The sequence below is a fragment of the Epinephelus lanceolatus genome, chromosome 14 (assembly GCF_041903045.1).
Source record: "Epinephelus lanceolatus isolate andai-2023 chromosome 14, ASM4190304v1, whole genome shotgun sequence".
NCBI classification, from domain to species: Eukaryota; Metazoa; Chordata; class Actinopteri; order Perciformes; family Serranidae; genus Epinephelus; species Epinephelus lanceolatus.
Genome location: NC_135747.1, coordinates 41,469,360 through 41,493,042, shown reverse-complemented (window position 1 = coordinate 41,493,042; position 23,683 = coordinate 41,469,360). Strand labels below are relative to the sequence as shown.

Below are 23,683 nucleotides of genomic sequence, written 5' to 3'. Positions count from 1 at the left end.
CCGAGAGCGTTTCAAAGACTCACGCTGGCACCGGTGTAACCAATCTGCTCCACTTGGACAGATATTCGTACAAAGAATTTTCTCACTTCAGTGACTCACACGTCCTTACGCAACATAAACCTTCATATACACCTGCCAGCTCACAGGCTGCAGCTCCAAATTAGCTGCTGGAACAAAACATTGTGTCTCATCCTTAAACAAAGAGTAGAAAGTCAATCCAAGAGCCAGTAATGAGATGTAGAAATGAGTGAAACCTGCTTCAAAAGGTCATGTGTTAAAGAGCTGTTATGTAAGTTAAACTTTGTACTTTGTAATGAAAAAAAAAATAGCATTCATGTGTTTGGCAGTGAGCGTGTGTCGTGTCTGTGTGTGTCGTGTCCGTGTGTGCTGCCTACCTTCACAGGAGAGGCCGTGAGACGTGACCCCAGACAAGCTATCTTTGCAGACGTTGCAAAAGGTGGGCCGTGCATGGGAGCAGGCGTACCAGTTGTGCATCCCTGAGAAATGTTCCACATTAAACTGTGCCGTCTGGCAAAGGAGAGGTTAAAACAGGTTGGCAGCACTGGGATAACAGTCACAGAAAGGCAAGCACAGTGCACTACATCATCATGACAAGAGGATGTACAGTGGCCAGGCCTGCACGGAATCTGCAGACGGCATCTCTGCAGATTTTCCATGGATTTTTTAAAAAAATTAATATTATCTGTCACATCACAAGCAGCAAAAATATTTTCATTCTGGATCACAGCTGAAAACAAAACAAAAAAATCTGCAGATTCCGTTTGGGTCTGACAACAACATATCTACTGCAGGTTTCATTACACATGAATGCATATTACTGTTACTGGCTGTTTTCAATACATGAAAAATAATAAATTACAGCAGCAGTCACAAATCAACACATTTTCACATTCAGCCCATTCCTCCCTCGTGTATTAGCTCTCACATTAAAATAATAATTTCTTTCCCCCTGAGGTCTGCCTTACTATAGGAGCCTCGTGACGACACTACCCAGTAAACTGCCTGGCAGAGGGAACGCACACAGCAGGACACGCATCAGGACTCCACAGGAGAAACCCTCGATAGTTGAAAGTCATTAGTGCGACTCTGCTGCTCCGTTATCTTACAGAAGCGACACCTGAGGCCTCATTACAGAAATCGTATCTCAGTTTAGGATGACATAAGAGTTGCAGCGGTAAACCAATTTCATGGTACACCATGGTACGAAAACAGATGGTTATCATAACATGTGATGTTGCTTATCTATGGTATTGAAAGATGTTTTTAACCGGACGGAGAATCTCATCTGCACTTGCTCATTTACTCCTCGACAGCCTGTCAGACTTTTTACACATATTTTCATTTAAAGAAAGGTTTTCAAATTTCAAATATAACAACAGAAAATGAGCCTTTTGCTTTCATTATTTTAAGGGCCACTGTAACTGATAATAGTAATATTTGTAATACCATAAAATGGTTATATTTTCTGAGACGGTTATTGTAACATAAAAATCTCATACTGCTGCAACCCTAGATGACATTTAGGATATTTTGTAATACAGAAACATGTTTCTCGACTGCACTGAGGAGAAAAATCCCTTCTTATCTTCTTATCTTACAGAACCGCCTAACTCAGAGGACGGCATAGATCCTGTCCTAAATTCAAAATGACTGTAACTGCAGCTCTGTTGTTCGGTCTGAATGGCAATGACAGTGAGGATGGGGAACAACATGAGCACCAAAATATACCAATTGAAAGGCTACTCAAACCCTGCGAGGATGCTTTAAAATTTCAATAAATAATTCAGATTATTTTATTACTTTGATTAATAATTAAATTATATAATTGATTTTTTTACTCTGACGGTAAGCTAATGTAGCTGGCCAGTGACCAGAGGCCCACTGATATTATGTCTTGTTCATCTCCAGTAGCCGACTGATACACTCTAATCAAAGATACAGGCAGTCTGTGCTCAATCTAAAGATAGCTTCAGGCGTGACAGGCTGAGTGCCAACTGAAAAATCAAATTTACAGTTATGGTTAGGATTTCTTAAAGAGGCAGTGTGTAGGATTTAGTGGCATCTAGCAGAGGGTTGCAGATTGACACAAACATTCTCCCATGTGCCAGGTGTGAACCAGAGTCCTGCACTGGGTCGGGTACCCACAAAAACAGCTGATTTGCGGGTGGTTTTTAAAAAAACATTTTTTCCCGGGTTCGGATCTGGGTGGAAAAAATAACATGCGGGTCGGATCGTGGGTTTTAGATAAACACATCAGTCATTAGTTCGGTAAACTACAGATAACTATCTTGGTCATTATTTACTCTCCACTATTTCGCAACGGTCACTGGTTCAGCTGTTTACACGCGTTTCACCATCTAATAACACAATTTGTGATTGGACGACAACATGGCTGCCACCGTCTAACAAGCGCCGCTTCCAAAACAGTAAATAATTATTTAGGTATTTGAGAAATAAGTGGATAAAACGTACAACTATCACTTTATAATGTTTCTGAAGTGTTTCCCTGATGGATTACTTCTCTCCTCAATGGATTCTAAAAACACGTGACGGCTCGTAACTGCTGAATGTCGCTCTGGACAGAAAGTAAGTCTATTATAGGCTATACATGTAAAGTTCCTTTACATAGATTAAAAGTTTAAAAGCATTAAACGTAACAAACGAGTGCTTTTACACTCGTATGGGAGAAGAACACAGAGGGTTGATGATGGAGCTGAAGTCAGGTTTTTATTGTGAGAGCTGTGTCCCTATCTAGAGCCTGTAGTAAAACTGCAGTATTATGGGTACTTTATGATGTCAACAAAAACAGCATTGAGCAGAACAGAATTATTTCTCCTGTATAAAAGGTCCAATGTGTAAGATTTAGGGGGATTTAGCGGGGTTTGGCAGTGAGGACTGCACATTGCAACCGGCTGTTACTTCTCCTGGTTAGAATTCCTTCAGTGTTCAACTTTTAGGAGGTTTGTACCAGGAGCTGAATTATCCAGAGAGGTCTCCTCCTTTCCAACACAAACAGACCAGATGGTTTTAAGCGGAAAAATGGCGTATAAAGCAGTTTCACGTTAAAATCTGTGTTTTTTCAATGCTGTTTGGCCCTCTGCAGATAGGACGCTAGCCCAGCACCTGCTAATGTGTGCCTAGTCTTTTTCTCCGATAACTTCAGATCCAGATATTCAAGAGGTTTTTATCGGCCAAACTATCCACAGAGGTCGCTTCCTTTCCAAAACAAACAAATTCAAACCCATAAAAACTAAATAAAACAAAGTCAATTTCACGTTAAAAACCAGTGTTTTTCGATGCTGTTTGGTTTGTTGTTTGCTAACAATGGTGGCCGACACAAAAATAGGAAGACTCAAATGTCTCTGGAGCCTGAAGTGAAACTTTAGTATTATGGTGTCAACAAATAAAGCATTGAGCAGAACAGAATCATTTCTTCTGTATGAATGGAACAGTGTGTCAGATCTAGTGGCATCTAGTGGTGAGGATTGTAGATTGCAACCAGCTGAAACTTCACCTGGTAAGGATTCCTTCAGTGTTCACTGCTCAGGAGATTTTTTATTGGGAGCCGAATTATCCAAAGAGCTCTCTTCCTCTCCAAAAGACATGGACCAGGTGAATTAAACCAATGAAAACACTGAATAAAGCAGTTTCACGTTACAAATCAGTGTTTTTCCTTTGCTGTTTGGTACATAACCTGTGCTCACCGTTTTTTTCTGATAACTTAAGATCCAAACGTTCAGGACATTTCTACATTTCTATCTACAGAGGTCTCTTTCTCTCCAAAATAAATGTGCCAGTGTTTTAAACCAGTAAAAACACTGAATAAAGCAGTTTCACATTTAAAAAAATCAGTGTTTTCCCGACACTCATCACGGAGGGGCTTCTAACTATGGTGGCCAACATGAAAAAGAGCCAGTGTTTGGTTTGTCCGATCTGGGCTACTGTAGAAACATAATGGTGCAACATGGTGGACTCTATGGATGAGGACCTGCTCCCTATGTAGATATAAACAGCTCATTCTAAGGTAACAAATACTTCTGCTCCAATTTCAGGTGATTATACGCTATAGAAATCATCATATTATATTTCTTTTCTGCCTATTGCTGAAATTCCTGCACACTGGACCTTCAAGTTAAGATAATACAGGAGGTCTGAGACAGGATAGGACACAGCTATGAGTTTAGGAATTGCTTCTGTAATTGCTTCTGAGGATCGTTTTTTTCCTATCTTCAGCTCACAGAGGACAGGCAGGATATTCTTCTGTAATGAGGCCCCTGGTCAGGAAAACTGGATGCCTCCACACACATTAGTGTATGGAGAGAGCCCACAACGGAGCTCAGGCTAATGTGAGTGCACTGAACAAGTGTGGGCGTTGCGTCTGCAGCAGTTGGCGCAGCCCTGCATGCAGTTTGTGTTTCATAAGTCCAATTGTAACAGGTGCTTATAAACTGGGACACTCAGGATTCCTACAGTGCACAAGACACACACAGCAATTAAACGCTGTTGTGTTGACTTATTCTGTGTGTTTGCATGCGTGCGTGCGTGTGTGTGTATCCAGTGGTGTGTGTGAGCTCTGGGGGTGCTGCTGCACTGCAGTGCAGTAAGGGGGTGAGGGATGGGGTCTTATATAAGATTTCCCTCCCAAATCAAAGCCATTAAAATGCAGTGCTGCTCGCTTCCTGCGCGCCCCTTCTCCCCTCACTGTCAACATGCAGCCCAGATTCACATTCCTCCTGCATCTTTACGCTGACGCAGGAATATTCTGCACAGTTGCTGTCGGTTTGAGGAGTTAAAATCCACACATTGCCACATTAGCTGCCTGGATTTTTCCAGAGAGTCCTGGGTAACAAAGACGAGCATTAACATCAGTGTTGTGTTAAATGACTGGACATAATCTCTCCCCGTTTAGGTGTTATCATGTGAGTCATGAAGGGGTAAAAGAAATATAGAATCAGACATGCTTTGTGAGCATGTGTCTGGATTTTGTGTGCGAGTGTACTGATGGTACTGTGTGTGTCCTCATTACTGTATCTCTGACTGTAGAGCTGTACACCTGTGATGGTGCACATGCATCCAAGCGTGCCTGTGCATGTCCGCTGGTGCTCTGAGGCTTTGAATCTGAGTGTCGCTTCTGCATAAACAACTTTTTGGATCCCCTGTTGCCGTCAGTGTGCTGTATATCAGGTCAGCTCTTATTCCCTCTACTCCTCACACACCCATGTGGAATCTACGAACCCTTTCTTCCTCAACAACACTGACAGGATACTTTGACCTTTAAGAGCATCCTTTATCAAAACGGCAACATCACAGTCAAGATCTCCAAAAGAGGATACGCCTTAACACAGATCTATTGTTCCTGCTGCTCCCTCTATCTATCTATCTATCTATCTATCTATCTATCTATCTATCTATCTATCTATCTATCTATCTATCTATCTCCCTCCTGTCTCTGGTCCCCACTCCCCGCCTCACACAAACTCTCGTGGATCTGTTAATTTGGAAAGAGCCTCTTACCTCGTAATGCTCTCTGGACTGGACCGACTTCAGCGAACTGATCCAGTCCTCCATCTCTTTCCTGTTCTCGGCGCAGAGGATCAGCCTACGGAACGGAGTGATCACCTGGAGGGGACAGCGAGGGATGCTGGTGAGGGTGAGGAAGTGAGGCGGATACAGTGGCTTAAAAGAGAGAGATGAATTTCACCGGCGCTCTCCTCCTCAGCCTGCGGTGCCACTGAGAGGAGAGAGAGAGATCAGCTCTGTCTTTAAGGGAGAGGACGGATGAGAAGCCCCCTCCCTCCCTCTGTCTCTCCCTCGTGCTCATTAACTCCGGCTCACTCGTCTCCTAACACCTTCTTGAGTTAGTCTTTTCCTTCTCTCCAGCATTTTTCCCTCTCTCGCTCTGAGCTCTTCAGGTTGCTTTGAGGCAGATATGTGCTGACAGGCGAAGCGCCTAGGTAAAGGCTAAGAGCTTCTCTCCCCCTCTGCTTCCCCCTCTGCTTCCCCCTCTGTGTGTGTGTGTGTGTATGTGTGTTTAAGGACAGTCTCCCTGTAGATAACCCTACAGACATACAGCACCCTTTCAGCACCCTATCACTTATTAATGCTCCCTCATCTCTTCTTTCTCTCCATCTCTTTCTAACTCAACATGTCCTTACGTTAACTCCATTTACGCTGTGAGGCACACACACACACACACACACACACACACACACACACACATGGCAGTATCACACTAATCAATATTCATGAAGTAGCAGTAATGCTGATGGAATGTCATTTATGATTAATTGAAGTCTTCGGCAGGTTCCAAACACTTAAACACAGACGTCCTCCTTTAAATGTCCTCTGAATTTTAAAAACTTTGACACAGCTTGTTGGTTGTTGATTGGCAGTACTCAGGCTGCAACTAACAATTACTTTAATTACTAATTAATCTCTGCTTAATCGTTTTATCAGTGAAATGTCAGAAAACATGCTCTGTGTAATTTCCCAGAGCCCAAGGTGGCAACATCGTTGGTATCGGCCGATATTAGCTTCAAAATTACCTGCTGGAATTCGGATAATATGCTTTTTCTTATTTTGCAGAATGAATGAATATCACATACATTGAACAGTATTGTATTTCATGTCTCCATCTGCTGGTGGGCCGTCATGATAAGAGTATGCATGTATAATATGATGTTCATTCCGCCACAGAAGAGATTTGATGATCACTAAAATTAGGTGGGGAAAAATGGATATATCAATATGGGTTATTAGTCAAATGAGCTGTTACATATCGGACGTCGGCAAAAAATCCATTGTCGTGCATCCCTACTTCAAATGGTATGTTTAATCTGACCGAAATTCCAAAGCTTTTCCATTTCTTCTCATATTTGACAAAGGAAAGCATCAAATTCTCACATTTATGAAGCATGAAACCATCAGATGTTTGGCTTTTTTACAACAGAAATCCACTAGAATAACAGTTTTATGCCTCTGCAAACCATTTAAGTTAAAGCTTACATCCTTACGTGTCTGTGAAAACATGGATGCGTCACACACAGAAGACCTATACAATCAGCACAGTTTCAAGGTGGACAACAGTCCAAGTGGACGTTTGTGCCAAATCCCCCCCAAATCTGCCAAATCTGCCAAATCTTCAGGCGTTCTTGAGATGTCAAGTTCATGAGAATGGGACGGACAGACAACTGGAAAATGTAAAGCCTCTGGCCACGGCTATCATTGATGCTGAGGCATAAAAAAACAGACAATTTCGATGATCAAAATGTTTGCCAATTAATTTTCTGTCGATCCACCAATCAAATAATTGACTCTAGACATTATGCTCTCAACATTACTGGGAAAATTTGCAATCTTTTTTTTCTCGATTTAACAACGCATCTTGAAGCAAAAGGGAAGCAGACAGGTTAAAATGTGTCAAGAATAAAAAGCTGCTGCTCTTTTGCTTGGTGGTGTCGTGGGCCTGAACAAAGAGCTTCTCTAAAGTGACCTTAGATGCATATTCTAATTTACTGCAGTATATTTTTCCTGCCGTCACTAAAGTGTTTTTATTATGGGAACTCTTTCCAAGGACAGACAAAGTCTTAAAAGCCCTCACACAGGATCAGTATTACCAAGGGACCTCGTGTGATTTAGAAATCACCCTCACAACTCTGTTTCATGCAGAACATTTTCACTGGATAAACAAAGTCTAAATTTTATCTGAATTTACTGACATTATCCTTGAAACATGATTCGCACAGTCATTTGTAACTCCACTCTACAGAACACAAAACGCTCTTCTGATGGATTTGATCTTGCTCTTTCATTGAATAGCTTTCCATGCTGTGTAGTGAGACGAGCCTCCTGCACCTAAAATACTGTCAGAACTTTCCTTTATAATTACAAACTCAGCCTTTTTATTTCTCAACCGGTGATATCACATGACCTCTGTGTTTGGCAAAACATGGCAGGTCAAATTGAAAACTTGTGGACACGGCACACTGGCCAAGGATTAAGTCACAGACAACCTCTGAAATTATTTCACATAACTAAAAGTCCCCCGTTCATACTAGTCCCATACAAACAGGGCTTAACATAGTGGGTACCTATGAAAGACTTAAATATCAACAGGTTTTTGATATGCTTCAATATCGCAAAGCCGACATTTTCAAGATGGCTGAAGGAATGAAAGAAGGAGGTTAAGCTCGCCGTCAAACAAGTCCGCCATGGATAAGGAAAAACTAGTGCGAGTGTGAAGCGGTCAGGATGAGAGTCAGCACCTCCAAGTCTGAGGTCACGGTTCTCTGCAGGAAAACGGTGGATTGCCTCCTCTGGATTGGGAGAGAGTTACTGCCTCAAGCGAGGGAGCTCAAGTATCTCAGGGTCTTGTTCAGGAATGAGGGTAGAATGGAGCGTGAGAAGGTGGTGGTTTGGCACGATGTCTGCAGTGATGCGTACGCTCTGCCGGACAGTCGTGATGAAGAGGGAGCTGAGCCTGAAGGAAAAGCTTTCAATTTCCTGGTCCATCTACGTCCCAACCCTCACCTATGGTCATGAGCTCTGGGTAGTGACTGAAAGAATGAGGTTAGAGATACAAGAGTCCAACATGCGTTTCCTCAAAAGGGCGAGGAGTTCAGACATCTGGAGGGAGCTCGGAGTAGAGCATCGAAAGGGGTCAGTTGAGGTGGTTTGGGCATCTGATCAGGATCCTCCTGGGTGCCTCCTGTTAGAGGTGTTCTGGGCACGTCCAGCAGGTAGGAGGCCCCGGAGCAGACCCAGAACACACTGGAGGGATTATATATCCCATCTGGCCTGGGAACGCCTTGGGGTCCTCGAGGAGGAGCTGGAAATTGTTGCCCCTGCGACCCGGCTTCGAATAAGCAGTTAAAAGTGGATGGATGTAAACAGCTGTCAGAGTAAGGGCAAATACCAGAATATTTTGTGCGTGTAAAGGTAGTCAGTGTTTTGACTTGGCAGCTGTTTGATAAAACAGTGCCTCAGATTTTACACCTGTTTTTCACAGATATGGCTTTTTAATAAATACAGGCAAAATAAATCAGACTGATTGGCACCTTCAGAGGGGGCAGTAAAGTAGCAGACTGACAGCAATACATACCCCCTTTATATAGTATATCAGGTACTTAAAAGAAGGGTTTTGATTGAATTTGCATGTATTTTAGTGGATTAAAAATGTGAAAACTTTGTAGGGTGATGGCCTGTTTACTGTCAGTATCACTGTGTGCTGCTCACAGCTTGTTGTGCTTCTTATCCTCCAACAAAGTGCTCATTGATTTTTCGACACGGCGTTCACACCATCTATTCACCATAATTTGAGGCCATACATTCAGCTGCTGTGTAGGTTCATTCTATTCTTGAATTACACCCGTTCTGGCTTTAATTGGATAAATGTGGAACCGTGCGATCCACACATCCTGCAGACTAAACACACATCCATCAGTCGGAGAAAGACAGAGCGAAACAGTGAAAACACTGGGGGAAATTGTTTCTCCATCCCATGAATGATTCTGTGACAAAGTCAATCAGCTCCTCAGAGGGACGTTCCACTCTCCTTCACATTCGTCTCCCTTCCTGTTCATCTTAGACCAGCGGCACCTGAGGCTGTTATGACGTGTGGGAGACAGCAGGTGCACAACAAACACCAGTGCATGTGTGTGTGATGTGCATGTGTATTTTGGGGTGTTTAAGATACATCTGCTGTGAAACTGTTTTCTGTTTGCATGAAGGCTGCTGTTGCCGGCTGACCATCTGGTTTACAGCCATGTGTTGCCCACAGACGACGCTCAGGTAGAGTCCAGGGTTGGGGAGTAACAGATTACATGCATTCAGGATTATGTAATCAGATTACAAAAAAATAAGTGGTAAATAAGTGGTTTGTATCAGCCTTTCTCTCTCTCTGCTTAATTGAGGCAGCATTTTTCCCACAATTAATTAATAGAGTTTCCACTGATCATAGCTGGGTAAAATTTTACATTTTCGTACTGATTTATCTGAGAGGCACAACATTACTTAGCAGCCCATGCATCATAATTTCAGATGAGGCAATTCCTTTGTTGATTAGCTGCTGCTAAAGCATATTAGCAATTTAAGTGTTCTATTAACAGGTCACAGAAAGGGTGACATGTATGTCATTTTATTTTATTTTATTTTATTTCATTATATTTTGATTTTGATTTTTTTATTTTATTATATTTAGTTTTTTATTTTATTTTGTTTTAGTTTATATTATTTTGTTATATTTTGTTTTTTTATTTTTTTATTTTATTATATTTAATTTAATTTAATTTAATTTTATCTTATTTTATATATTAGAGAATATGCCAAAAAGACATGGGGTATGAAACCACAATACAGTTTAAGTACTGTATTCGTAGCACTACTTATCCAAAACTGTCTCCTACAGAGGTTGAATTTAACTTTAAATTATTGTCATATACATTGGAAAGCACAACTGTACATTCAAACTGTCCTGGCTCTCTCAGTGTTTTAAACTACATATAAATATGAAGAATAAAAGTCAACAATAATAAGAAATCCTACAACATTTTAAAACCTTTAAAGTGTTCGACAACATTTAAAACACTGGACATTCTGCTGTTTCCTTTTTTTTAAAGTTGTTATAATTTGTTAAAATATTTTTCTTGTATAGTCTGTTTGGGTTATAGCATCTTAAGCTTGAAACACCCTCCTGCCAAACAGTTCCCTGATCAATCACCTTAATCACTCCTGTAATAGATCCGTCCCAAGATCTCTAATCAATATCTGGTTATCCTCGAATACTGAACAGCATGTCACAGCCTAATCACCAGAATTAATGTAAGCATTGTACATTTCTGCAAACCACAGATAAGTAACATTTGTATGTTATGATGTGGTGGAAATGTGGAAACACTGCGGTTACTGTGTGGCGGTGTTCAGGCACAAAATAACCTTTAAAAAAGTCACATTTAATTACCAACCTTGATCTAGTGAGGGTAGGCTGTTATGAGGAAATTCCCTCAAGGCCTTCTTGAGATTCTGTATTCACGAGAATAGGACGGACGGACGGACAACCCAAAAACATAATGCCTCTGGTCACGACTATCACAGCGCGGAGGCATAAAAACACCTGCTGTCCACTGTCCCCTCCACCTCTACATGACAAAGTCAGCTCATAAACACGTAATCAGAACTACGTCACTTTAGAAATGTTGGTATGATGCATGTAAAATGTATAAACATATCATGGTTTGCAGACACACAGTGGCAACATTTTCCTCTGGCGACTGAGCTGCATCATTTCATCTTTGTTTGTATGAACAGTGTGTGGGTGTGTTTGTGTGTGTGCTCATTGTCCTTTCCTAACCCTCCTTTGATATTTGAGCTAATCACATTAGCATTCTTTTTCCTTTTTTTCAAGTAAGATGAGACAACAATTCCCGAATTACTGAAACAGTGTGTGAGAGAAAGCGTCCTGTGAGTGTGTGTGTGTTACAGTACATGTTTAACTCTCAACCAATCATCCATGTACATCATTCAGCATGTACAACAAGTTTAAATCTGTCGTTCTCCATCTCTCTCTCTCTCTCTTTCTCTCTCTCTCTCTCACAGTCGCTCTTCGGAGAATTGTATGTTTTTCCCGGCCGTTAATCACGGTACAGTTTTCCACCAGGAGCTGCGAGGATTAGTGTGTGTCCATTTGTGTATGAGCAAATTGATCCCTTTGGACATAGATCATTGTGTGTCTCTGCTGGTGTACTGTGTCCATGTGTGTGTCTTTGCATGTGTGTGTCTTGGGTCTGGAACGGGGTAGCGATAAGATTGGTTGCCAGGGGAAACAGGAACGGCTGTTTCCAAAAGTGGCTCCAGGCATCCCTCAAGTGTGGAAAACCTCTCATGATGACTGACCTTCAGAGCTGAATATATCAGATCTGTGTGCGCACGCGTGTGTGTGTGTGTGTGTGTGTGTAATGACAAGTGACAACCAGAAGTGGCTCTTGGATCAGCATCTCTAAACGATGAGAACTTGTAATTATAAGCCTCATTAGTTGGTATTTTTTTGGTGGAGAGGCAAACACCAAAGATTATCTGATAATGAGGGACACCCGTCACTGTTTACACACACTCGTACACACGCAGAGGCAGAGGATTGGTGACAGTGATGCACAGATCCTGTACCCACTGGGACCTGCAGCACAACAGCACAGGAGGTGGAGCACACTCACAGCTGCTCACTCCCAACAACACACACACACACACTCACCCGCCTGCAGCTTTAAACTGTTAATACCAACTACACAACAGATCCGAGCGCTGATGCACCGCTCATACAAGCGCACAATTCAGACCCGATCTGAGTTTCCCTGAGATTCATTTGGTGGATTTAAAGTGGACAGTAATAAGCGAGCCAATCCAATAAGCGTGAGTGAGTCAGTGAGAGGCGGTGCGTCCCTGCAGAGTCTGTAATGACTTTAGGGTTCGGGTTGGGCTGAGCTCTCCCTCACGTGGCTCTCAAGGTGCTTCCTCGCAGCGCTACGGCGACATTGCCTCATCGTGTATTCACAGGGGCTCCTAATGAAACAGTGACGCTGAATGCATCAGCTGGTCACACGCATTTAACCCCAGCGTATACGTGCACTCCATCATACATTTCCATCTATGGTGTCAATGCATGACCAGTCATGAATGACACACGCACAGACACCTTTGTTTGGCTGCTTCACCCTGAATTAACAACAAATTTAAAGCACATTTTCTGCATCACATCTGTTGCACATCTCATTCTTTCATCTTTATTGTCCCTGTTTAAAAAAAATAATAAACCCATGTTGGAGAACAGTAGCTAATGAAGACTGTATAGTGATTACATAACTGTCTACACTGCACAGCACACTGGAGAAGTGAAATTATTCCCCTCTGTAAGTAGTGTAATTCAATTCTTGTGAGATTTCCCTATGTTGCTGCTGATAGGTCCAAATTCCTCGCAGCACCCCAGAGGGTCCTCGCTCCCAAAACACAGGCATGCACACACTGAACAGACATCTGCAGAGCTCCCACATGAATCTCTAAACATCGTTGCACCGGCACAACTCGTTCAAACCCTCCAAGCAAGAAGCATCAGCCTGCATCGAGGACGCCAGCAGCATCACTTATCCTCAGAGGACCAATCGACACAGACAGACAGACAGACAGACAGACTGGTAACTGCTCTGCACAGTTAGAGCAAACCCCTGCACTGCATCCTCTGCAGTGCTCTCTCTCTGCCTCAGTCGTGATCGCACAACCTGCGTGACGAAGCCCGGTCTCCCCCTGTCGGCGTGCGTGACCGTGTCTGGGTTGATGCATCGCAGAGATTTGCATGTGGGCGCTGCAGGTGAACTACCATTCGGCATGTCACATTACCTTTGGTTTTATGTTTCACTGCTCATTCTCCGTTGGTCCCGCCTGTCCTGTCTTCATTTCCCCTCCTCTGCCTCCCTCCTTTCCTCTGCGTCCGTCTTCCCACGTCTCAGTGCATGCTCCTGCCTCGCTCTAACTCTCCCCCTCTCAGTCTCTCTTTCCCCCAGGGAGTATGTGCGCGAGTGCAGTTAGCGACGGTGTGACATCACTCCAGGATTTCCTCTACCCTGCCTTGTCTTACCCTTCGCCATCTTAAACGGCTCCGCAGTCATTCCCCATCAGTCACTGCCCTTCTTTCACCTCCGCCTGTGAAGATACTTCATCCTATTTTGCCTTGACTTCCCTTCTTGCATCTTTACCTCCTCTCAGCTTATTCTTTCCCTCTCTTTCCTCCATCAGCATCCCCTCCTCCCCCTCCTCTCACCATCTTAGAGGGATGCTGATGCTCATAAGGACATGTGGAGCTCATCTCCAAGTCTTTATCACAGCATGTTTATTAACCCCAGCACACACAGAGTCACGGCACATGCTGCACACACATGCAGCAGCAGGCGCACTGTAATCTTATTTATGAATATGGCAGACGTTAATCCATCCCAGGCACCCAGTGAGACATTTCAAGACGTTGCTAAAAATAGCCGCGTGCTCTCCTCTGGGCACTGCTCTCCTGCCCACCTCCTCCTCCTTGTTTCTTATTATAGCAACACCCGGGGAGAGGAGAGACATTTATAGAAAGGACAGGGCACCACTAGCTCTTTCACTGTCTGTTTTCATCCTCGTTGCTCATTATACTCGTGTTCATTTCCCTCCACCTCCCACACACGCTCGTCCAGCTCAGCTGCTCATTCTTTTCCCGGACAAGCATCCTTTCACAGCAGCATCGCTTGTTTTCTCCCACGAGATGATGCACGGTGAGCCGCACGTGACAACAACAGAGGGAGTTATGCTGGGAAATGTATTCAAATATCTAAATATAACTATTGGACTGTTATTTTTAGGTGTACGATATGAAAGGTGAATCATTATTCCTTGAAGGGCGAATTCTGTTTTCTTGTAACTCCTGATGGATCTCTGCCTGAATGCACAATAGCTGCCCACTGTGAATGTAGTCTGAAGTTAAAGATCATATGTGCCTTCTGTACATATACAATTTATGGGACTCAATTATGCCATTTCATAAAACGTAGGCAAATTAACTTAATCATTAATTAACTTTGTCCAATGTTAAGAACAGGACGCTGTCAATCAGAGATAGAAATAAGCAAATTACAAAAAAGGAGGGGATATTTTGCTGGTTTTCATTCTGCCCAGATATAATCGAAAAGATCAATAACACTGCCACATTTGTCATTTAAATATGAGGCTACACATTTTCGCCATCTTTCTCAAGGTCTGACTGAACGTCCTGACCCCAAACTGATCGTCCTTGGCACAACAGAGGCCCCGAACACATCAGGGAAACCACAAAGACAATTTATTGCAGATGGCCCGAGCCCCAGCCTTAACGACTCTAATAATCTCCACTTGGAGAGAATCAGATTTCCTCTGAAGGACAAGTTGGGTGACTTTAAAAAGATCTGCACTCCCTTCAGTGCCTGTTAGGAAGATGTCCACCAAACCTGACTCTAGTCACCTCACATCCCCGGGTGGTCTGTGTTCATCATGTTCTGCCTACTGGTTTATGATATGAAAAATGACGCTATTGTTCTGTATCGTTTCAGAATTTAAGAAATGCCTCGATAAATGCCTCAATAAAAATCACGTGGGAAAATATAGCAGCTGGTTAGCTGAGCTTACGGCTGGCCCACACCAATAGATTTTTTAAAATCTGAACACATGTTAAAAATGTAAGAGAGCCCACACATAACGACATGTAATTACAAATTTAACACTATTCTTCCTGTAGAGTGGAGAGAGCAACTACTGGGCCAAAACAGTGCACCACACACTCACAGACTCCATTCATAAACAACAAATCTTGCACAACCAAATGTGACTTTAGCACACACAAACATAGCGGACGACAGAATTACCTGTTAGTTTTTGCACTACTTTCCCCAAAAATACAAAGACAAAACTTTAAGAAATATGAGTGAAGTCATGGAAGCAGCATGAATATAGACTGTGCATGTTGAATTCCAATTGATATTGCACTGAAAACCTCTGAAGCCTGCAGGACCACTGGATATCGGATCATAAATATTAAACTTGTTCAATGTTTGCAATTTGAAATCAGCTCAGCCAGGATGGACTTCAGAGCAGATCAAGGGATCTGCACTCTAAACATACCTCACACTACAGGAAAATCTGGCAGAGATGATCTTTAGAGTTGAGGGAGAATAATTATATACCATTTTTTATTATTAATATTTTTTTATTTCACAGTAGTTGCTGCCATGTTGAGGCAGAGGGTGCTGTCTGTAAATCTGGCTGAGGGTGAGAGGCTGTCAGCAGATAAACAGAGATCTGTGTGGGTACATGAGACCCTAAAAAAGAGGCTGGCTCATGGGGAGTACCACCAGTTGGTCCAGGAGCTTCTCCTCCATCATGGACGTTTACAGGCAGATTTTAGGATGACTCAGGGGCAGTTTGACAACCTGCTGTGTATCGTCAGGCCGTATAGCTCCGGGTATCCAGCAACTGCTACCACCAGTTTCTCCTCCATTGTTTACCAACTGTAAACTTGTTGTTGTGACCACCACAGAAGGCCCGCCTCTCAAATCATCCGACTGGACAGTGGGAAAAAAGCAGAGATGACATGAGGCACTCTGAGTTGAAGTATTTTTAACTTCAGAAGTTCAGAGTGCTCCGGCATAAACGCCAGGCACCTCAAGCGCAGAAACGAGCAAACCACGAGCAAAAAGCTTCATCACACTCTCAACGATTACCAAGAGCCACCTCCAGCTGCTAAAACACTTTCTGTGTGATCGGGGCGTTGGAGGTGCAGAAGTGGGTGAATTTTTGTGGCCTCCAGTCAGACCCAGGCTCCGTTTTTCCCCTTATTCCAGTCTTCATGCTAAGCTAAGCTAACTGGGTGATGGCTCAGGCTTCTTATTTAACAGACAGATATGAGATTGGTATAGATCTTCAGTTATCATCAAACTACCTGCTAAAAAGAAAACAAGTTAATTTCCTAAAATGGTGAACTATTCCACCACAGACTCGTCCATAACTACATCCCTTAGGCAAAGAAACAGTAATTTCGGTAAATCAAGGTGCCATATCTGTTGGTTCAGAACCATCAACATGTCAGTCATCCACACCTAAAACTCCTCAGTCAACCAAAACACACAACAGCTCCATGTCAGTGTGGCTCTACTCTCATCAGCCTCACTGTTAAACACGTGTCTGTGCCTGTGATCTCCCCACTGAAGCACAGTGCATGTGTACGTGTTGGGGTGTGCGTGGGTGTTCAGACTGCAGGATGCACTCACTGTGAAACTGTTGTTGACATTCTTTGTGCTGGACTCTGCAACGCTGGCATCTGATAGGTCCACCTCGTCAAAGATAAGGGACTGCAGAAAAGAGGAGGTGAGTGAAGACAGAGAAGAGATGGAAGTCCCGAGAGGTGAACAGAGAGACAGAGGACACAAGAGAAGACAAGAGAATGAGTCTCTGGACAATACATCAACAGAGGGTTAAACTTAGCTTATTGGAACTTATTCTAGGGTATGAGGAGAGCTGTGAGAGAGATGTCTTGTCACAGCTACAGCAAAGCAGGCCTAAAATGAACAGGTAAAACTTATCAGTATTAAATGGAAGCTACTGCAGGACTCATGAAAGAGAATAACAACATGATGATCCTGTATCCAACAATCTTAATGCAACAGGCTGCAGATAATGCAAGACTTCCAAAATACTTCTCAAGGCTGAAAAATGACACTAAATGAGTATGATTTATATTCTGTAATTTAATAGAATAAAGGAAACAGCAGATTTCATGATGTGTTACATTAAGGTTAAATAAATCTAAACTTGGTCGACCATTTGGTGAGTTATTTTTGCGATAGGAATATTGAGAATAAAACTCTCCTCATAAGACAATTGTCATCCTTTCAGACACAATCATTAACCCCTTCAGACCTCAATACCTTCCACTCATAAGGGACAAAAATATTTTTTACCCATATGTCGAAATGAGGCTCAGAGGTTGTCTGCACATGGCTCTCAACATGGAGGTGTCTGACACAATGGCTAACAGCTAACAGCGCTAACAGTGGGAACAGGGCTAATGCTGGTTTCACAGCATTCGATATCAGCCTGACGCAGCGTCGTATGGTGTTGGCTCAAATGAGCGTCATTTGCGCTAATCCGTCGTTTCATCTTGTGTGGTGCGTCATAGTAGATGGCAACCAACGCCACGTCTAGGACGCCTCATGACTTTGCAACAGAAAGTCTAGCATGTTTGATTTTCTTTTTATGGTTCACGACTTCTCCCGTCACAGCCGTCACTTTGACCAATAGAAAAACAGAGCAATCTGCTGCCATGGAAACTGTACGGCAACAACACCCCAGCCTTTAAGATATTTCCGAACACTAGCTCTAGATAGGGACATCCTCCTTTTCGTGACGAGCAGCATCGGAAAAACACAGATTTTTTTTTTCTTTTTTACATGAAACAGCTTCTTCATTGTTTTACCGGTTTAAATCATCTGGTCTGTTTGTTCTGGAGACGAAGAGACCTCTGCAGATCATTCGGCTCCTCGTAAAAACCTCCTGAACACTAAAGGAATTCTAACCAGGAGAAGTTTCAGCTGGTTGAAATCTACAATCCTCACCACTAGATGCCACAAAATCCCTTTAAATTTTACACACTGCTCTTTTAAGGCCAATTAGGGCTCTGATGTCACCTAAACAGACTTTCCTGAAACCTGCAGAGCAGAGTGCTGGAGCCTATTTATGGTCATGTTTGCCATGAGACCAAACATCTCCGTTAACACAAAAATGATTTTGGTTCAAAGGCTGACTGATTTCATTTGGAGGCAGTTCATCTTCTAATGAAACCTCAGCTGCAACTCAAAGCACATCTATCACCAAAGGCACCGCCCTGATACTCAGACTGAACTGTCATTTCCTCTGACTTCATTATTTGAAATGTCAAATCAGAGATGTGGGCAGTGCTTCAGATGTCCGGCAGCAGGCTGACGAGCCTTGACACAATGTCGGTTCTTCTGTGAAGTCAGTGAGAAAATATGCGCACGTCTCGTACCTCGCCTGAGTCTCTTCAAATATTTATATTACATCACAAATGCACTGTCACAGTTTGTGCCTTTTGCAGAAAATATTTCTTTAATCTCTATATTTACAAACTCAGGCCTTACAGAGTTCTTCTCCTTGTCTCCTAAATCAAAGGCTACGTTTCTAGAATTTCTTCATTTATGAGAGGTTCAGATCCTCCGTGACGGCACAGGGTGAACAATCATATTGGCACGTCTTTGGCATCGGCAGATTAAGGCTTTTAATTGAAATATCATACTGAAATGAACGTCGATAAGATACAGGGAGAAGTTTTTCAAACTCCGTCCGATAGAAATTTAGGAATGGAATTTGACATGCAGAGTGAGAAACACAAAATCCCCAAGAAAACTTGGCAACAAATGTCAGGTATTTCCCAGGTCTGTTCTACCTCGTCTACACCGCGAGACAATGTCATGTTTTATATTACAATAAATATATGGGCAAAATTGTCCCTAACCCTAAGTAATGGACGTCGGTTGATTATTTTTATCTTAAATCTTGGTGAAAACTTGTCTTAAATTTAATTCCGCCATTAAAAGTATCTTAAAAAGTCTTAACTCTAACAAGCCTGAAGCTGTAGGGATTTACTTGACTTCATAACTTAGGAACTAAACTGACTGCAAATTATTATTAGTTGTACAAACATGTTTTAGGATAGAAATGATCTCTGCTGTCTTCATAATCCTTTAAAATAATTCTGCTCCTGTTTATGATATTCTAGATGGGATGGACATGACATTTTATATAGAAATCCTGTGTTCTTGACATTGAAAACTAGAATTACCACCTCACGGTTGCATGCCTCCATGAGACAGTCAAGTTGCAGTTTACATCCATATCTGTCCAGACTCACATGGAGCCATAGCAATTGACAATCCTTCATATATGGATGTTGCTGCAAAGAAGCTGCATGTTCTAAAACATGGATGCTTCATATGCATCCTCCTCCCGACAGCAGAGAAGATCTATCCAATAATCCATATAAAATGTTGTCATTTCATCATTTTATCCTGTTAGACATTTGTGTGACTTGTTATCGTAATTAGCAAAAGAATTCTTGGGCATGTTTTGTGTCACCACCAAATTCTAATCAGTTGTTACCGGCTAACACATTTTCCCCTTTAAGGGTGATGGCCTTGTGGGTAACCTGTGAGGGTGTGACCTGTGCTTCGTGGTGTATGTGGCAGGAAGCAGCTCTCTGGGGGTGTGATGGTGAAGACGCCGAGCAGCAAGTAGTGATGGTAGCAGCAGAATCAAGTGTCTAGATAAGCTCTGGGCTACTCTTTAACCTCATGAGAAGGCCATGTTTATCGGATTGTGGTGAGGACTGCAATAAAATCAAGGCTCAATCAACATGCACATTCTCTTTCTCTTGAAGTGGGTGGTGCTGGGACCTTCATCAGGACCAACCTATAGACCGAAACGTCAACCGAATGACCCAATAAACAGACCTTCAGTGTGTGTGCGGGAGCAAGTCTGATTTTTGCAGTGAAGACTGCAATAAAGCCATTGCTGGTGAGCTGCACCTGAACGCCTCGCCATCTTTCTTTCGGCAGAGTGGTCCAAACTGCTAGAAGCTAGTTACCAGCTAATAACAACTGAGCTAATTTAATGTCAATAAGCCAACGGGTTTCCAACTCCAGTTTGGAGCTGGTAAGCTGTCACCAAGAGAGGCAACACAGTTCATCGTTGAGTCCAAGCGGACGTTTGTGCCAAATTTGAAGAAATTCCGAAAGGCATTCTTGAGACATCGGGTTCACGAGAACTGGATGGAGGGACAGATGGACAGACAGATGAACGGACAAGCCGAAATAACGCCACAGCTATCACTGACGCAAAGTCATAAAAATCAGAATATGGTGATTTTAACCTGTTATTGTTACGTCCTTTTCAACATTTTGAGGTCTGCATGAACAGAAATGAACACTTAAAGGTGGACTTCCTGTTTTGTCTGCCATCTTCTGTCAACTTACAAGTCATATCGTGACATTTATTGGTTAGTTGAGTCTGTCTAGTTTCCGGGCAAGAGTCACCATTTTAAAAAGGACACTTTCATCGGCTGAAATCTATTAATATTTGATTTATTGCAGTGGATGGTCTGAAGGGGTTAATAAAGTGTGGAGGCTCAGAAACGTTCCGGTCGAGAACAATGAGTCCAGTTTGTCCGGCTCTCTGAACGATAACTCAGTTTGTTCCATGTGCCAGGAAATGCACCTCGCCGGCACACAGCTCCACTATGAACCCACACTGCTGTGAGGATTTCCCTCCTGAGTTTCCTTTGTTTTGACTCTGAACCTAAATGAGAATAGCGCGAATAAGAAGAGAGTGAACATTGATATGTTTCATTGAATTTCTATGTGGCGGAGGAGCCGGAGCCAACGCTATGTGATATAGCCAGCAGACAGACAGAGAGGAGAGCCAGAGTCCACAAACAGGAACATGATATCCTAACAGAGCTGTGATGCGTAAGGCACGCAGCTGAGCTCTTAAAGGGCCGCGGGCCAAAAACCGATGCCGTCAAAGGAATGCCCTCTGACTCTGTGTGTGTGTGTGTGTGTGTGTGTGTGTGTGTGTGTGTGTGGGAGGAGTGAGCTGCTGCAGCTGTCAGAGGGAATGCCCAGTTAATGACGCTCTCCCCAGGCCTGGCTGGAGAGGGACACCAGCCAACGCTCACTGTTTGTGTGTGTGTGTGTGTGTGTGTGTGTGTAGAGGGAGCATGTGTCTCAGCACTTCCACATATGCCTACAAGTGCATGTGAATGTGTGTATGGAGTGTCGTCCAAGAGGGCCTGAGTATGAATGGCATGCCAACACAAACACTGCTCCCCCTGTTACGGCGCTCTTGGCTGCGATGCCATTGCGTCACGTGTGCGTATGTATGTCTCCCACTCATCACGCAAGCAGCCCATCACACACACACACACACCCACTTGTATATGTGTGGGCACATACACTCAACTGACTTGAGGGAAGCTGTAATGAAAGCTGACAGTGAATGGTGGACAAAGGCAAGCGTCCAGAACCTCTGCTACCCATAGATCCAGAGCTTAGCTCAGTGGCTGCATCTCAGCGACCTTGACGAGCCTCCTTTCCTACCTCCTCCAATCCCTCTCTCCATGTGGCTGTTACATGTTGTTTTACTTTTTCTTCTGCCTGTTAAAGAGCAGAATCCATAAATTCAATCTGTGGCTTGGTTATCGTTAAAGAGACAGTTCCGATATTTTTGAAGTGGGGCTGTATGAAGCACTTATCCATAGTTGGTGTATTCCCAATAGACCATGGCAATTGGCACACCCTCAGATTGGAGAAGCAGGTGGGGGTACCACCAAGGAAGTCAGCAATGCACTGCTGTGGACGGGGCCAGCAGCAACATGTATTTTAGCCACATAAAAAAAATCAATATCAGATTAAGGCCTTCCATCCCATTTTCTATTTTTATCTCTACCCTTCGTTTTCAAATGCCACCTTGCCCCTCGGAGCGGAGTTAGTTGTGGTAGTGGTTGAAAACTTCCTCTGTTTAAATGGGACATCCTACAAGACCCTGATACGACGTCGGTATGTGAACAGATGCAACAAGTGTTGCCAGACACAGCAACTGTGCTGTCTTCTGCAGTGGTAATTTATGTTGCGTGGGTTACAGGCAGCCCTTTGTGGTTGTCAGGACGCTCATGATTTGTTGACAACTTAAGTTTCATGCTATTAATTTATCACAAAAGTCATCATATAAAAAATAACACTGCTTCATTACCAGGCCACTAGCAGTGCTCTGTAGGGTAACATTAGCAACCAGTGCTCCTTCCCTGCCAGTCTGCACTGATGTTAGAGGAGTGGTAACAAGTGAATCAACTTTGCTGCTGAACTGCAGTTGAATTTCGGGCCTCGTATGCCATCATGGGGAGGTGCCTGAACGTGGGACTGTCAAAATGGGGGACTGTCCTTCACAAATCAGCAATAACAATGTAACATTAGCTAGTTAGTTAGTTTGCAACTGATTCATCAGCTTCTGCATTCATCAGGTTTGGAGTATGCCTCTGAAAAAACTGTTTGGACGGCCATATTGCCCTCACACTTCACCCTACCCTTCTATCCCAACAAGAATCATGACACCCTACCCTTGGATGTGAACGTGCAAAATGCATGGGGAGGGGCAAGACGTGCATTGAGCCTAAGTGTTCACTGTATTAAATCATTTTCACTGCTTTACCTTACCGTCAGACAGCCCTTTCTGACGGGGAACTGAGGACGTTATATCACTCTTTTCAAAGCCACCAGACTCCATTGACAAAAACCATAATTTTAGGTTGCTGACCACGGGTGCTGCTCATCTACTGCTGCATCTATCAGTTTGTTTGTATTATTATATGATTTTGGTGAATCCAAACTAATCTTTTAAAACATCAAAGTCACACAATAACACAAACAAATTAACTGATCGAGGCAGCAGTAGAACAGCAGCTCCTGTGTTCAGTGACCTAAAATTACTGTTTTTGTCAATGAAGTCTGGCTTTAAAGGGAGCACAGATATGCTTCACTTTCAGTTCAGTTCCCCATCAGAAAGGGCTCTCTGACAGCAAGGTAAAGTGGTGAATATTTGTAAATATATTGATGGTGGTACTCCTGCCTGCTTATCCAAACTGGGAGCATGTCAATTGCCTTCTACTGGAAATACACTAACTATAAATACCACATACAGCCCCACTTCAAAAAATCTGAACTATAGTTTAAGTCGCTCATCAGGAAGGAGAGGAGAGTAGCTTTAGGACAAACTGCAGTGCTGAGATGTAGCCTCCCTGATGGATCAATGAGGAGGTCAGGCATCCTAAGCACAGGGCAGCACAGCCAGCCAGGCCACCTCGGAGACACCAGAGTGGATGGACATGTGGAGAATGGGCACTTATCTATAGAGGCTAACGTCACTGCCTGGCCATGACAGAGAGAACTGCTCCAGTCATAAATCATTATCATAACTCAGCCAAGAAAACAAACTATATTACTTCATTTATTTTTTCATTCTTCCAGCATGGCCAGCGGAGACTTAAAGCTGT

The 23,683-nt window shown here is 43.1% G+C and overlaps 1 protein-coding gene across 10 annotated transcripts in view; it reads right to left on the bottom strand.

Annotated features, from left to right (window-relative positions):
- dgkh (diacylglycerol kinase, eta) overlaps positions 1-23,683 on the bottom strand; it is a 94,838-nt gene that overhangs the window by 49,605 nt on the left and 21,550 nt on the right. For 8 of the 10 annotated variants that reach the window (XM_033617360.2, XM_078174726.1, XM_033617364.2 and 5 more), the window contains 3 exons: positions 16,836-16,916; positions 5,536-5,640; positions 396-528 (listed from right to left, as the gene is read on the bottom strand). In XM_033617360.2, coding sequence (XP_033473251.1) covers positions 396-528; positions 5,536-5,640; positions 16,836-16,916 — 319 coding nt within the window. Of the gene's footprint in view, positions 1-395; positions 529-5,535; positions 5,641-13,404; positions 13,992-16,835; positions 16,917-23,683 lie in introns of those variants that run through there. The other 2 variants (XM_078174727.1, XM_078174728.1) reach the window with 2 other exon arrangements.